Below are 17239 nucleotides of genomic sequence, written 5' to 3'. Positions count from 1 at the left end.
AAATATTGATTAAAATTGGTATAAGTACAATAAAATTTTCAGTGTTCGCCATTTCCATATTATATATTGTTTATTTGTTTTTTATATCCTTTCCGCATACGAAGTAGCGGGCAATGTGCTAGTCATATATAATTCTTTTTGAATATTTGAATGGAATAAACTTGATTTCAGTCATTTTTAGGCAAAAGCTATATATATATGTATATATATGTATATATATGTATATATATACTAGTTTTACTACTTTTTGGGGTTAAGGGACGCTTTCCGAGTTAAAATGTAATGTAAAACGTTAGGAAACTTTAACGTAAAGGAACAAAGCTATACATATGTATGTATGTCGCTTTCGTTTTGTGATTTGTTGTTAATTTTCCCAGTCGTCATCAAGTAAATCTTTTAATAGAAAGACACGGACACTGTAGGTACATAATGTATTTATTATTCATTTCTTTTGATTTTATTTTATTTACGCTTGTAAGTTTGTTTTTTTAGTTGTAATATTATTAACTTTAGTTACTTTTGAACACAAGAGTATAAATTGTAAGCGATAATAAAAAATATATTACATCTGCTATCCGGAATCCGGCGATAGTAAATTTGATTTATTGATTGTAGGAGCATTACTTTGGTCATCCATACTTTGGAGATTATGTGCGGAGTTTACCTGGAGAAGACACAATAATCGATGTATAATTGGATTTTATGGGCTAGTATGATGCATTTCTTGACTTACGGGACTAATGGGTGTTATAACAATAGCAGTACGTGTTGGTCGGTGCAATAAGGCCGTGTCCTCAGTTGTTTCGTCGCCATCAACATCGGCATCAGCATCTACAATGGCATCACTGTCGATTTCCCAAGATGGATGGTATTGATCGAATTCTTCTTCACAGTTGAGGTCCTCCTCTTCGACGTCTTCGTACTCGTCTATAAGGATAACTGTAGAAGAAGATATTGTAATAGGTTTAGATCGATTTCTTAGTGATGTAGTACGTTTGCTAGTTACTTGAACTTTCTGGCCGTTGCTGGCTCGGACTAGAGCCAAGTGATTGTGACTCTGTTGTAGGTATTGATATGGATACTTCATCCACTTGACACACCTTATCATAGGGTTGTGATATTGATCTGGAAGACACAAATTTAAGTGATTTATAGTCATTTGTTGCCTATTGGCGTCTCCTTATGTTATTTACCTTAATGTTACTCTCTTCTTCGATCTATTTTCTATTTCGGCTATAAAACCATCACTACCACGTTGTTTGTAAACAGATATCGGCCTGGCATCAACCGACATAGGATATGAACTGTTTTGGGAAGACTATTATTGGGAGAAAATTAAAGGGCATTGGTTACTCTGTTTATATTATTGTGCACTGGTCGACACCTACCTTCGTGTATTCTGATTCAGTGGTCCCCTGTTGTGCCTGCGACGACGATGATGAAGCTTGATCTATTGCCATTGCTAATGCTGCAGTTGATGTTGTAGCATCTGTCATTTTCGATGAACGATGCAGCCATTCATTGCTTTTCTTATTTGTTGTTGTATTTACAATACCACATTGACTATTTTCGATGATATTAGGGAGATGATTATTATTGTTGGAATGTTTTGAGACCTGAGGAGTAAGGGGAAGAGTTTGAAACCGTTGACGGTCCTCCATATAAGCTTTAATTAAAATATCTAATTTTTCTTCTATATCGGCCACCTGAAACGGTATGAAATATTTTAAGTTTGGTTTTAACTTATTTGAGTTGGTTGTTTTATTACCTGTCTTTCGACTTTGACCACTCGTGAAGCTAAGCTTATTTTCGAAGCATAAGCGTCTTTTGATTTAGAACCTTGCTTTCCCAATATTTGATCCAGCCTGAATGTTGAAAAAAAAATGAAAAGTCATAAAACGTTGGCTATGCTTTGGGAAGAACCCGTGGGGAATAACTGGGAAGAACTATATGGGTATTTTATTATTAAATGTCGGTTAGGTTCAAATTTAGTTCTGGATACAGAAGACAATCGAAAACAATACTGAAAGCAATTTTACCATTTTGAAAGACATTTGGTCTGTTCCAGAACTGCAAGAATCTACTAATTTTTACTATTTTTTCCGATAATATAAAGGAAAAAATGTTATCGTAGTAAAAAACAGTAGCTTCTTTCAGGTTCTGGAACAGAGCAATTTTTACATACCATGGCACAAATACCAAGGTATCATAAAATTTTGAATACAGTGGCCGGCATAATTATTTTGACAAAATTTACATTTGTCTTCAAAAGCATATAATTATTATCAGCATTCATATAACGGGATATTAACAGCTTAGGGGTTTTCTTTGTCCTCTCAGCTAAATAAAAATTAGTGGTTCAAAAATATTCCAGCTTTATTTGTGATTAGGTAGGCGAATGTTTCAAAAGGGAGGCAAACGCAAAACGGCATAAGTATTTTGACATGCTATAATTATGTTACTTTTGGTACTTAATCGAACTTTTTGGTAACAAAATTAATTGATTTAGCTAAATTATTAACATTTAAGAACAAATGTTCTTGACAGTCATAAATTTTTAATTCAAATAGGGAATGTTGGTGTCAAAAATTGTAGTGAAATTTAAAATTACAGTTTCGGTGATAAATGTAGCTATAGTTTAGACATTGCTGCAGTTATCTATTTATTTTGATACGAATAAATCTCAAAATTCTGAAAACGCTGTAAATATGGTCGATCTAGGCAGAAAATGTGAAATTAGAGAAGTTGCTCTCCGGTAAATAGAGCAGAATTGCAAATCTAATCTTACTTAAGCACACAATTCCTCATCTTCTGAATAATTTCGATGTCAAAGCAAACTCTCTATTAAGACTAGAACCTCTAAACATTAGAAAAAAATCAATTTGAAGTCATTTTTTGCTATTCCACTCGATTTATATATAAATCATAGCCACAAAAATTTTAAATTAGATTTTCAATAAAAATCACTTGCACCCCATCAATCATTGTGGTAGAGCATATTGTGGACTGATAAAAATAAATTTGGACATAATTCATCTTAAAATAACCTTTTTAGTATGCTTGAGTCAAAAAACCGCCAAAAAGTTTGATATCTTTGTGAAATAAATGTCCTTCTGATGCTATTGTCATGCCCAAATATTTCCAGGCATCAGAATATGTTGATCCACCATTTAAAATACTGTGATATTTAATTTTTATCGATAATGCTGCGGACTATAATGAATATTTTGGCATTTTAAACAATATTTCATAACAACATGGTATTAAACCGATCGAAATGTTATGCATTCATTTGCAGAACACTGCTACTATTGTAAGCCTGAATTTTGTGGAGCAAGTTTGGAGCGTATTTCGGGTTCAAACTTAAAGTAGTCTCCTTCAAATATCACATTTGTAAGAGAAAAATGTTCTTACTCTCATTAAAAAGTGGAAATGTGGAAAATAATGGGAGAAAATCATCGAAAATGTTGTTTAGTGATAAATCCCTAATTCCTTGAAACATCGATCCGTAAATGGGTCCTTAGCGGTACAGATGTGTGCGAAGCATATTATTTTTACCGTAACTAATAGTAATCATAAGTATAAATAAAACATTTTTAATTGTTGAGGTCTAAAAATCAATATAACAATTTTGTCAAAATACTTATGCCACGCAGTGAAATTTTATTTACATTACAAAAGTGGAAGCGTAAATTTAAATTGATAAAATTTGTTACTAATTATAAGTACTCTAGTAAAGGATTAGCCAGAATATTTTTTCATATTTTTGTAGAAGACTAATCCGGTAAAAAACCAAACACATCATTTTTTCAAACTTGTCAAAATAATTATGCCGGGCACTGTATGTTATGTCTAAATTTTCTTTATGTTGTTGGGGAAATTAAAACAAAAATTTGAATTAATTCTCTTTTGAGTTGAGCTGTTATGACCTGTAGTGCGATTCTGTAACTTTTTTTAATAACGAACCGACATCGGCAGTTAACGAAAATATTCGGTTGAGTTAACGAATGTGCTATTCTGTAACTTTATGTTACCGATTGTAGAAATCGTTAACTTATCATACCGACGAATATCAGTGTGAAGAAAAATGTCAATTATTATATTTTAATATTAATTAAAATATATTTTGAAGCTGAAAACATTATTTCGTCGCGAATACAAAACATAAAGTGTTTAAGAAGGAAACAATTAAGATTTTTGAAGGAATGTGGCTCAAATGTGTGTCTTTTGGATGACTACGGATGCCAGTAAAAAAGCATTTCTTAATATGTTTGATATGTTTAAATCTATAAGATTATCACAGAACAAAGTATGTTATAGTAATACTATTCACGTGTTGGCCTCAATGCTAAATTAAAGCCAACGAAAGCCTCCTAGAAAGATAATGTTAAGGACATTAAAGTTAAAACATAGCCCAGTCAAAATAGACATGCGTAAAATTCCAAACAGATTTTCGGGGTAAAAGGTAATTTTTTGGAGAGTTTATTAAGTTTTTTGATTTTTCTCAAAAATGGCAAAACTTATCAAAAACCGCCTATAGTAAAAGTTGTAGATTTAAAAATTGTCTACAAAAATTATCGTTACTATTCTTAACAAGTGGGAAAAGCGTTAAGTTCGGTCGGGCCGAACTTTTTATACCCTCCACCACAAATTTCAGCCATTTCGGTAGATTAATGTGGCCACAACCTTCAAAATACCGAAAATCGGAAGTTACCGTTCTATGGGGGCTATATGATGGCGCGGACCTATACCTAAAAATTCTGGGGGGGGGGGGGGGAAGTTTTATACCCCCAACGAAGACTAAATACCAAATTTCAGCCATCTCGGTGTGATAATGAGGCCAAAACCTTCAAAATACCGAAAATCGGGAGATATCGTCCTATGGGGGCTATATCAAAACGTGGACCTATATAAACATTTTATGGTGTAAATGTTTCTTAGCCTCTGGAAACACAAAATTCAAAGTTACAACCAATTCTGTTGTCAAATGGGACTAATACATTCAAAATATATTAAAATGACGCGTACTTTATATGGGGCGTTATATGGGGGCTATAACAAAACGTGGACCTATATAAACCAACTTTGGTAGGAATGTTTTTTGGCCTCTGGAGACACAAAATACCAAATTACAACCAATTCGGTGGTAAAATGGGACAAATATCTTAAAAACGACGACGCGTCACGCGTCATTTTGTATGGGGGCTATACGAAAGCGTGGACCTACATAGCCCGCTTTCAATACCAAAAGTTCTACGTACAAATAATAGATTTTCCCAAAATTTCATCCACCTACGTCAATCCGTTCGGACGCTAGAGTGATTTCCACAGACCGACAGACGGACATGGCTATATCGATGTAGAATTGCACGCTGATCAAGAATATATATAGTTTGTGGGGTCTACAATGATTATTTCGAGTGGTTACAAACGTAGTGACAAACTTAATATACCCCCATCCTATGGTGGAGGGTATAAAAAGGAGTCACCATTCTTGCGATACCGCGATCTAAAAGTCAAATTACACATATGAAGAAATAAGTCGCGTAAATACATTATGAGGCAAACCGGTAAGCAGCATGTGATAGGTATTTCCATAAGCTGTAAAATGATACCCTGTACACTTATGCGAGTCGGCCTGGAGTGGACTGTATAAAAAGACTTTGTAGTTGTAGCGGTGGAAACTCCTATAATTGTAAGCGGCTTTGGCTGTGGAAAATAAAAGGGCAGTTGATGTCTTCAAAATTAAAGTGTAAAATTTCTGCGGGTTTTATTTAACTTCTTGCTACTTTATAGTTTGGCTTCTATTTTACAAGTAAAGTTTTCTATATTTTCCGACATTTTGATTGGTATAAAAAAGCCGTCCTAGGTAATGACCAGAGGGGTACAGCGCTGGCTGAGCAAATTGATAGCTCCACGTTATGCACGGTGAAGGAAGACCCTCCTACGAGGATTAGAGGAGACTGCCACAGCTCCCAGATATTACCATTGTGTCACCAGGTCTGATAAATGGCGTATCCTAGCAATCCGTCATTTCCCTTAGCTCAGACCACTTCCCTATCATTGTCTCCGTAAACAGACCACCCGATTTCATAACCTCTGAACGCCGTACTTTCTTGAACCATGGGAAAGCTAATTGGCAAGGGTTCAGAGAATTTACCAATCACCGCTTCAGAGAATTGCCCACTCCCTCAGATCCTCGGGTAGCTGAGAAAACTTTCCGGGACATCATCACTGCAGCAGCCGCTCGATGCATACCTGCTGGTCGAATACCCGAAATAAGGCCAAATTTCCCAGCAGAGGCGACGGGACTAGCAAATGAGCGTGATAAGCTTCGTCGTACGAACCCTGAAGACCCAAGAGTTAGAGAGCTTACTCTTGAAGTCAACAGGTTAGTAGGCGAACATATGTGGAAAAAGTGGCTAGACTACCTGAATCAATGCAACATTGGTGCAGGATTAAGTAAATTGTGGGCAAGGATTAAATCAATCTCGAATCCGGAAAAGAAGGATGACAGAACCGCAGTTACTTTCAACGGCGTGACAGTAACTGACCCAAAGAGGTGCGCGTGTTATTTTAACCGGTAGTTCATTAAGCACCCCGAGAGTGATAGGGCGAAGAGAAGTGTGGTACGCCGTATAAGAAGAGCCCTTCCAGCCGAGGAGGCACCACCACAATTTACGATGAGCGTTGGGCCCACCCCGAATATCGATGGTAATGATTAAGCAACTGGATGAACCTGGAGTTGAGTATTTAACAAGTGTCCTCAACCTATCGTTGGCCACCCATATCATACCAGAAGCCAGGAAAGTTGGCAGTGTGGTCCCGTTACTGAAGCCTGACAAGGATGCCAGCAGAGGTGAAATGCATTGTACTACAACAGCATTAGAAGCCATATATACGGTATATATACATATCAGTAGAGGACTGAACCAGAAAAGGCCGTGCAACCGAACATTCATGGTGGCCCTTGACCTATCGAAGGCTTTCGATACCGTCAACCATGCCAAGCTGTTCGCGGACATAGATAAGACTACTCTCCAGCCATGTTTGAAACGTTGGGTAATCAATTATATGTGCGGACGCCAGTCGTTTGTGGAATTCAGAAACAAGAAGTCCAAACCCCGTAGAGTGAAACAGGGAGTTCCCCAAGGAGGGGTGATATCTCCGGAACTGTTTAGCCTCTACCTTTCTGAAATTCCACACCCTCCAGACGGCATAGAGATCGTGATGTATGCGGATGATTGTACGATCTTGGCGTCGGGTCCTATCGTCGATGACATACATATATGATATGTTAAATGTCTACATAGCTGACCTAGTGCAGTTCTTCTATCTGAGGAATATGAAAATATCCGCCGCTAAATCCACTGCCACACTGTTCACCACATGGACGGCTGGTCGATGGTGCCATGATTCCGACCACTAATTACTCCAAAATACTGGGTGTAACGTTAGATAGCATGTTTAAGTCATGCGCGCTTGCCACAGCTATTTGCGATAAGATCAGAAGTAGGAACAAGGTGCTCAAGTCGCTGGCCGGCAGCACTTGGGGAGCTGACAAAGAAACCTTGTTGACCACCTACAATGCAATAGGCCGGTCTGTGGTAAGCTATGCGGCGCCAGCATTGTCTGCAAAGGTTAGCACTACGCAGTGTTAGAAGATTCAAACCTGCCAGAATGCTGCCCTGAGGACTGCAACAGGGTGCCTCCTCATGACACAAGTGGACCATCTTCATGAGGAGACGAAGATTTTACCGGTGCGTCAACGCAATAAGATGTTGTCGATGCAGTACCTGCTTGGGTGTTATTGTAGTGGACAGGCTTCCTCCATCCAGACACGTCAGGAGAGATCTTCATGATCTAGAGAGAGAGGCCCAAAGGTATAAAAGATAACCTCTAGACCAACGAGCCTATCAGGCATTCTTGGATAGCATTCGCACTGATATGGTGAATGCCGTATATGTTGAGTGGTTTTAACCCAGTTAAGACACGGACGATGCAGCCGAATTGACGCCACGATACCCAACACATGCCTAGCATGTGGATTGTGACCACACGATACACTGCATTTGTTTTGCTGCCCAGATAACCCCACTCACCTGTCTCCTGATTCCTTATGGATGAAACCAGTCCAGGCTGCAGAATTCTTGAATCTGGATACAGAGGAACCTGATAACTGAAATAATACACGGACGAACACATTTGCGTTGCTACAACAATACATTTCCGTATTCGGCGCATTAAACCCTACCTCTGGCGTTATAATTGCTGCAAAACTCAAAGACTACATTGACCACTAATGCTGTTTAGTTTTCAAATAATGTGGGTTCCTTTTGTGTTTTACAGTATTCTGTTGCGTCTTTTGGCATTTCTTGAATAGGATTGTTAGTTTGAAACGTAGAAGCTTGATCATGTATTTTAGTTTTATGTATCAGATTTCTTCAAAATACGAATTTTGATTTTCACGTTGGTTACGTCTTCGGGCATTTCTTTCTATTGTATCAAACTGAATCTTGAGATTTGAACTCCTTTATCACATAGCAGTTATGAGAAAAACCAAAAATACAAACACCAAAAAATGGATATCAAACTAAAATCCATACTCTTTATGGATTTTAGCGTATAAAGCACTTCGAATAATATTACTAAATGAAGGGGAAAGATAATTCACTCTATTCCTAATAGAACCACCTTTCATAATTATGTTTATTTAAGTAGTATTGTGCCAACATAGATCCTCGTTGCGGTATAGGGCACTTATAACTTACAATACTGTTGGTATGTATTTGGAGGACTTTAAATTTATTATTATTAGTGGTATAACGCTATATCATGATAATGGTTATATGCATTTACGTATCTACTTTCTTTTTCTTTACCATTTTCATGGAAAGAATACCTTTAGAATTTGTATCCTTTATACAGGCATATAAATATAGGACAACGACAAAAATAAATCTTCACTAATATTTAGAAATTTTGATATCTCGGTCATATAATGCGAATCAAATTTAGCACATTCTACAAGCAATATTCTAAGCTAAAGATCTTCGACAATGAACAGATTATCGAAGTTCAGGGAATTTAATAAGTGTCTCTATAGAAAAATATATTTTTTTCGTTTTTATAGTTGTGTCCTTTTACACGCTACAAGTTATTTGGCAAATTTTCTCCAGAAACCTCTAGCAGGTTTCCACTCTGACAACTGACAAAATTGGGATAAAGAGACAACATCCAGTAACATTTTGTAACAATTGTGGTTGGTAACACTCGAAGATCGGATAATCGCAATAAAAAAGAATATGTGTACAACTGATGTAGAAAAGTGAGATATCTGGCTACTAATTTAAACTTTAAATGGAAGGAAGAATGACCTCCAAAGTTCAATTAAATTATGGTTTGTGTTTTATTGGAGAGCCATAAAATAGGCGAAATGTAAGAACAACTATTTCCTACGAAGATTTCCATAGAGGTGACACCTGCTCGACAGTGACCTCAACCATAATGTAAAATAACCTAATTTTTTGGCTTACCTAGCGTGCACATTTTTAACACGACCTAATAGGTCGACATGTCCTGCGGCATACTGTTCCATGACATCTTTAACGTCGTACGGTTTGAGAGCCTCTTTGAACTTACGACGGGCCACAAAGTATTTAAGCTGTAAATGAAATAATTTCGTTAGTACTCAGTTACACATCCGAATGTGGTTACATACCTTTCGAATAAAACGTATCGCAGTCTTGTGTTTACTTGTCAACTGAGTGCAGCGTGGCTCATCATCTTCATCTAAACGGACATAACAGATTAAAAAAAAGAGAAAATGACAGAAAACTTGTTATTAGCTTTGAATGCAATGGGGGTGTGGGACATTATTCTCAAGCTACAAAGGTACATTTCAGAACACAAAATCTAATCTAAATACAGGATACATTATTACGATGATGACGCTTGTGGAATATTGTAAAACAACAACAATAACTAAAATACATCATCATCTGGAACGAAATTAACTGAAACAAAACTTATTGATCTAACTACGTTGGAACAGCCGTGCTCTTTGGTGCTGCTACACTTAAATCAGTTCTATATCTACGGGGAATAATATATGTATGTATGTGGTGCATGCGATAGACAGAATGTGGGATATACATATCGTGTATTGGTACTTTGTGGAAGAAGGAGTTACGATTCGAACAACTCAATTACGTGGCCATAGGCCCGGTTGAGTTCAGCGTTCGCCATGTTTGCGGTTGTACTGTGTGTGCAGTTGAGGATAGAGAGGGCAGGCGGCAAAAAGAACTAGCAAGGTAGATTGGTGGTCGTGGTGTTGAGGTGATAAAAGTATGTGTCTGTGATATATTTTTGCTTTGAATTAGTCCATTTTCGGAACTAAATTTTACGCGTCTATATTGCTAAAGCGGACAAATCAAAGTCAAAAACAACAATATTTTCATATTGGGACTATGGGGATATTGGAATTTGGATTGATACATTTTGTTAGGAAAAAAATAATACACTGAAAAGAGACGAGAGCTTTATTAAACATCGGTACATTGCTACATTTTATATTTTACATGGAAATTGAGGCAACTATCAAATCCTTCGAGCTCTGATTTCCTTGCCAAGACTGAAAACGACAAAGGCAATACCTGTTTCCTTTTTCGATCGACAATGAGCAGGAGAGGGAGGACCAACAATCAGTGGGTGCAGTGATGAACATTTCTGCTTGAAATTATTCGAATACAAATCACATTACAACTCGAATCGGATCCAAGCATAAAACCGTATGTATTTCCAATCTTGGCTTCAAAAAACATGACTCGATGGACTGAGTCGTCCTTAAGGACTGTGTGAAGGTGACTTTAGCATTTGCACTGACTGACTTTTGCCATGGTCTTAAGGTGTTCTACAAATAAGCTCTACAAGGGATTGTACGCACTTCCTTCACACGTCTGTCGTGTTGTATTGTGATTTTGGTTTCTCTGTTCGGCCATCATCTGTGATTGAATAAACGCTTTGTGTTCTTCGAATAAGGCACGTTCTGCTTGTTGACTGTTTCCATTGCATCCGGCATTCTGGCGGCCCAGTGAGAAATTCGAACCGAAGAAGTCACTCTGTAACAATCCGCATAGCACCATGGGTATGGAAGTGACATTGCTGAGCATAATTTTGTTCTTATTATTACAATCGGCCTGGTTTGGTTCCCCCCTATCACAGTTGTCGCTGACCGAGGCGCTCTCGACATCACGGCCCGGTCCATTGAATTGACTTAGTTGAATACCTTCGGTTGGGTTCTTATTATCTAAATTACTTAGTGAGACCCAACTATGCCTCCGTCGATTTTGTCCCAGCAATCGAGGGCTCAACCCTAGTAATAATATATATATAAAATGTGAATTGTGTTTCTTAGTACAAATTGATTGGTAGCTGAAAATTATTTTTTTGGGAAGCTAGTGTTCCTATTTATCATCCACAAAGAAAGGAAAGAAAACACCAAGAAGTTTAAATCTAAAAAAACACCTTTGTCTCAATTTGAAATTGAATGCCAACAACAACGTACACAACAGAACCGCTCTAATATTATATAACTTATCCTCCACATGTTTCTGTTTCGTTTGTTCAATTTGATATTCGCGTTTGCAGTTGTACATTGTATATTATTACTTTGTTGCAATTCAACAAAGTTGTCATGTTGTTTTTTTTTATAATATTGTGACATTTATTTTTATGGAAGAAGTGAGGTCTTCGTATCGTCGTAACACAACTGTCTTACGATTTCTCTTACATTACACATTCTCGGAATACAACACTTATACAACAACATCCAATGACAAACATCGGTTCAAAAGAGACGTGCAAGACTTACCATCCGAATTCTTTTTCAATAAAGTGGTATCTGCGACAGAGTCTTCGCTAAAACTCGCATTTAACGATCGTCCATTTTGTACCACTTCTGAAAGGGCAACACAATTTTCACAAATTTCATGTTGACAAGAAAAGACCAAAGGAAAACTCTTCGTTTAACAATGTGTTTTTTACATTCGTTTGGTTAAAAACGGTTATGGTTATTCGATTTTGTTTTACTTATTAAGAGAAAGAAAGAAATATTCAAAATAGGTCGGTTGGTTGATGGTAGTTGGTATTAGTTGTGGCTAGGAGAGTAGTTTGTAGTGGGTGGATGGACAAAAATAATGTCGCCAATTGTTGTCGGTTCATAAGTCGGTCCATTGGGCAAATGAAGGTGAACAAATAAATCAAAGAGATACTAAATAAATTAATAGAAGACATAGCAAACAATTACAAATAATAATGTTTTGTTTAACGAGTAAATGAGGCCGGCTAAAGGGTAATAAACCCATCGCATATATAAGAGATTTATTGCACAAAACAAGTAGAAAAAAGGAATGATAACCCACCATATTATGGGGTCTGCCTTCCAATAGACTAATTCGACAATAGACTAACTTGCCAATAACTCCGACACATTCACGATATTTCTACGCGGTTCACTTGAATAGCGCCCACCTAAATTTAGTAGTTTTTTTTAATTTCAAGTGATGGATTTATTTTTCCAAAAATATTGTGTAATTAAAAAGTAATTCAAATTACGTATGCCATTGCCAATAGAATGACAGGAGCAAACCACAGGTTTCCGAAGACAGAAACAACATTTTAGATTTTATGAAATATGAAGAAAAAACTAACTGAAGTCGGTCAGAATTTTCAGTATTTTTAAGAAATGCTGACATTTTGGAGAGAATTCAATGCGAACAAGTAGGGTAGGGGTTTCTTATGGATGATAAATGCACTATTTATCGATTGAAGATGCTTTAAAATAAGATCTAGTTTTCAATATAATCGCTCGTTGGCGTATGTTCACCAGCGTGCTCTACTTGAGCTTTCAAAGGTTTTCTAAAAAGGCTCTTCTAGAAGCATTTTCGAATAATTGGAGTGGATATTTCAGCACAACAATGCTTTCTGTCATACATTTCAAGTAAGGAAAACATGGAGAGGAATATTTTTAACCGATTAGTTGACATTAATAGTTTCTATGTAAGGACTAATCCAAATAAGCTTAGGTCTCACATATGAACACGGTATCGACTTGAGAAATCTTGAAATATTTGCAATTTTTGTTTCTTCCCCACCTTCTAGTGGAGACGGAAGGTGTAAGTTAGCTAAACCGAAAATTGAAAACAAAAACATTCACAACTTCATTTAATTTTCTGCTATGAAAATTGAAAGAAATTAAATATTTCAAATTAAAATAAAAATGAAGTTTTGGGTAAATACATGCTTTCTTCTGTCGATAATGAAGAACGTGATAATACGGAATAACATTCAACAATTATGTTTTGGAAAAAAAGATAATATAACTAGGTGGTAGTAATCTTTGGGTAACGCAGTCAGGATAACATATTTTGCAATTGTAGTTGTAATAGTACACTGAGTTTGCTTTACATCCGAGCAGTTTTGGCATTCGGTCTTAAATAGAACTTTGGTGTTTACACAGAAATAGGTTTATGTACGAGTATGTTATTGGATTGTGATTCTTCAACGTATAAATAGCAAAGAAACAATAACATCTGATTAGAGAGTAAGAGTAGTATAAATTGTTTATATAAAGAATTTTATATAATATTATATATGTATATATGAAATGTATATATTGAAATCAACATTTACTTGTGAAAATCAGGGTGAGTGAGAGAAAGAGAGAAGAATAACAATATATAAAGATTTGTGATACAATATTAAAGAAACGGTTTCGATTAAGGAATATTGTCTTTTTTTGGTATTTTTGTAGGAAAAAAGTAACAGCAGTAAAAGGCTAAACAACTTACTTTCGATGTCGAACCAACGTCCCCTTCCTTCAGAGGAGCAGCTCTATGGATTTAATTTGAATTTATTAAACAAGTTTGGTCTAAAATGTGTTAAAATTCGATTTACAAACAGAGTTTTTGTGTTTTTGTTTGAATTCATGCAGATAGGATCCTACCACGCGTTATAATCCTGCTTAAATTGGCGCACCATGTTATGATGTTAAATACGAAAGAAAACACACACCTATTCTGTTCTGTTGGTATCCCGAGATCAAAGGTAATTGAAAATTAAATAAAGGAATATGTATATAAAAAAAAGTATAGTATGGTATTTACAAGTAGTTTTTTTTTAATTTTCCAATGTTTTGGTCAAAAATGTACATTTACAAATAACACACTTCAAAGGGTCACATAGCAACATATACATACATATGCTTGTATTTTGTATTATACTGATGTACAAAAAGCCCTTAAAAGAATTTAGTTATATACTACATATTGAGATATACAGTAGCTTCTATATACCGTGCAAACCTCTTGTAGTAGTATATTTTTATTTATGCATTTTTTCAAATATAGTTACATTTTACAATAAAAGCAATATATTTTAATACCGTGAAAACCTCTATTACATACGAGTAACATAACCTAATCTTAGCAATCCATAAATTTGAGGATAAAAGGACATACATTTTGCACATGGTATGCTCGAATCTTAAAGGCCAATAATAAGACCTTTCCCTTCGTCTTGTCCGTTTGCCTGTATGTCAGTCTATCTGGCAGGGTCGGATGATAACTCTTGGTCCAAATTTTGCACAGTCTAATATTTCTTCCAAGCTTAGTTTATGTTCGGAAATGGGCCGCAATACTCCATGTTGGTATAGCTCCATCTATCGATACCCACCAATTCAACGTATTTTAAAATCTTTAGTCAAAATTTCTATAATTTCATATTCAGTAGTGCAATTCTCTAGCACATTTTTGGAGTTACCGACAATCGCACTTCATTAGATAAATGCATATGCGAAATTATGTGAGTTAATTGAAACTCCAAACTGTTCCTATAGTCCTGCTTGGTAATCCCATTTTAAACATTTTAATTTTACCGATTTTGTCGGTAACTCCAACAATTTTTGTGGGTATTTTAATATCCTAATAATCTTGTCTTTATGCGGAACAGAATTTAAAAAAATCTATTTTAATCAAAATTGTGAACTGTCAATGTTAACAATTCGATTTAAAAAAAATGACCTATTTCGTCCAAAAATCGGGCAAAAATGAAAAAAATCTGTCTCGCTATATCTATGAAGATCGGTCCATTCGTTTTCGACTTATCGCTGGCACCGACTTCAAAAATATCATTTCGAGAAAAACGTGTTTTATGTTGCGCCTCTAAACCCAAAACACAACGGGTTCTTCTTCTCAGACAATTTTGATACGATCGATTTGAAATTGTTTGCGGCATACTCTATACCAGGCATGACCAAAAAGAGAACGGAGAAAATGTGAATGTATTCAAAATATTGGCAACTTATAACAGTGTGTTAGTAAGTTTGTATTCACGCAAGCTACATTCTGGTTCAGTCTATTCTCCAGATATTAGAGATATTGTAACAAATTAAGAGATTTTTATAATAAAATCTCACTTTTGTATTCGTTTCCATTATTGGGATTTGCTCGCACATCACTAAGTCACTGCGTTTGTTTTCTGAAAGGTTACATTTTATATTGTACTTTAGAGTGACCCAACAAAATTTTTGAACTGCTATCCCCCACATTGTTTTCCTTTTAATCGAAAACCCTTATATATGAAATTTTATGGCGATCGGTTAAGGTTAACCCGTGCCAACCTAGCGATCTTTGTTTCAATAGTAATTTATATGAAGCCAAAGCTGAATTTTCACAAAAATTCTCTAAATGCCACAATTATGGTCCGATCGATGAAAAAACTTTACCACCTTTACTACTTTTCTACAGGAACTCGGATCGGATTTTCTTTGGTCACTCTACTGTACATATATCGAGCAAATAGGAGTTGTACGAATTTACGTTCTTAAACTTTGGAGTTTGAAGGGCAATGTATTTGGTTCTCGTTAGGTTATAGAGCTACAAATCAAACTTACTTATGCGTTACCTCTTTGAAGTGAGCTAGATCTGCCAAGACATTGGAAATCATATTTCGTTTTGGGTGTTGTTGTAGAAGAGTGGAAAATATTCATTGGTTGTTTTAAGTTTGCATTGTTAAAAACAAAAATTGTCATGCTTCCCTACATCCCGTGTGCTTCAGTGTTCGATGCATGTATGTATGTATGTACAAACGCAGTGTCCCGGACAACATTAGCACAGACAACGTCTGATGGTCTCCGAATTAATTGCAATTGCGTTACAAGCGAAATTTAATTGTTTTTCCACACAGCGGGATATAGGATGCATCTAATGTCAGTTAGAATTATTACAAAATTTGATGTTGTTGTTCTTTTTAACTTTGGGTAAAAATTGAAGCATAAAATAAGGGAAGAAAGTAAGCGAGATTGAAAAATAACATGCACGTACGCTAAATTCAAGAATATATATTTTTGGTTTTTTTTTGTTTGAGGACTGAAATACTTACCAAGGTTTTCCACGGATTGATTCAATTCGCGTAAATTGCGGGTATAGCGGGATACTCGGTTTGTTGCTACAGCGGTCTTTACGCTTAGACTGTCTCCGCCCGGCGATTGGGTAGATGCTGGTGGCTTGTGTCGTCTGATGGTCGGAAGGCGGGCCACAAATGATGCATTGTGCTTAAAACTAGATGACGCCCGTCTACAGGAGTGTTGTTGTGGTGGTGTTGACATTAATGGGCATAAAGATATGACGACGGTTAGAAAATGTTTCAAAATTAGTATGAGAATGTTTAATGTCTAGATATAAAAAGAAGGCAAATAATGCTACAACTAATGATTTCCCAAGGTGGGTTTCGAGTAATCAAGGAAAATCATCAAGACTTGTATGTAGTGTACACGTAAAATTGAGCAATAGTATAATGTCTAGCATGTTTCAAGCGATATATTTATAGTTGTATTATTCCGAATAGACAGACTGATGCTTAAATGAATATTAATGTTTTTTAACCCTTAAACCACCAGAAGCGGAATCAATGATTTCAAAGAAAAAAAGTATCTATTTTTCATATATTGGTATTTGCTGGGTATGTCATGTTCTAAAAACTAGGGTATAACTTGTAAAGTTTAACGTGATATTTTCTTATTTATACTCGTATTGAAATACTACACCATTTTCACATGTAATTCGAATAATTTTAGTTGTTATTCGAAACATTTCACTTGTAATTTGAGAATTCCAATTGAATTTCGAATTATTTCATTTGTAATTTGAATTTTTTAATTTGTAATTCGAATCATTTCATT

At 35.8% G+C, this 17239-nt stretch overlaps 1 protein-coding gene across 31 annotated transcripts in view; it reads right to left on the bottom strand.

Annotated features, from left to right (window-relative positions):
* Window positions 1-417: 417 nt before the first annotated feature.
* KCNQ (KCNQ potassium channel) overlaps window positions 418-17239 on the bottom strand; it is a 117092-nt gene continuing 100270 nt past the window's right edge. For 14 of the 31 annotated variants that reach the window (XM_073991210.1, XM_073991214.1, XM_073991215.1 and 11 more), the window contains 10 exons: window positions 16441-16634; window positions 10946-11374; window positions 9722-9792; window positions 9537-9664; window positions 1769-1865; window positions 1389-1706; window positions 1194-1318; window positions 1007-1125; window positions 734-939; window positions 418-664 (listed from right to left, as the gene is read on the bottom strand). In XM_073991210.1, the coding sequence (XP_073847311.1) occupies window positions 572-664; window positions 734-939; window positions 1007-1125; window positions 1194-1318; window positions 1389-1706; window positions 1769-1865; window positions 9537-9664; window positions 9722-9792; window positions 10946-11374; window positions 16441-16634 (1780 nt within the window). In that variant the 3' untranslated portion in view covers window positions 418-571. Of the gene's footprint in view, window positions 665-733; window positions 940-1006; window positions 1126-1193; window positions 1319-1388; window positions 1707-1768; window positions 1866-9536; window positions 9665-9721; window positions 9793-10945; window positions 11375-11872; window positions 11960-16440; window positions 16635-17239 lie in introns of all 31 variants that reach the window. The other 17 variants (XM_073991229.1, XM_073991231.1, XM_073991233.1 and 14 more) reach the window with 2 other exon arrangements.

This window comes from Musca autumnalis, unplaced genomic scaffold (genome assembly GCF_047663935.1).
Source record: "Musca autumnalis isolate F117 unplaced genomic scaffold, ASM4766393v1 scaffold_5, whole genome shotgun sequence".
Classification (NCBI taxonomy): domain Eukaryota; kingdom Metazoa; phylum Arthropoda; class Insecta; order Diptera; family Muscidae; genus Musca; species Musca autumnalis.
The sequence above is the reverse complement of the archived record's forward strand: the minus strand, read 5'-3'. Positions and strand labels throughout refer to the sequence as shown.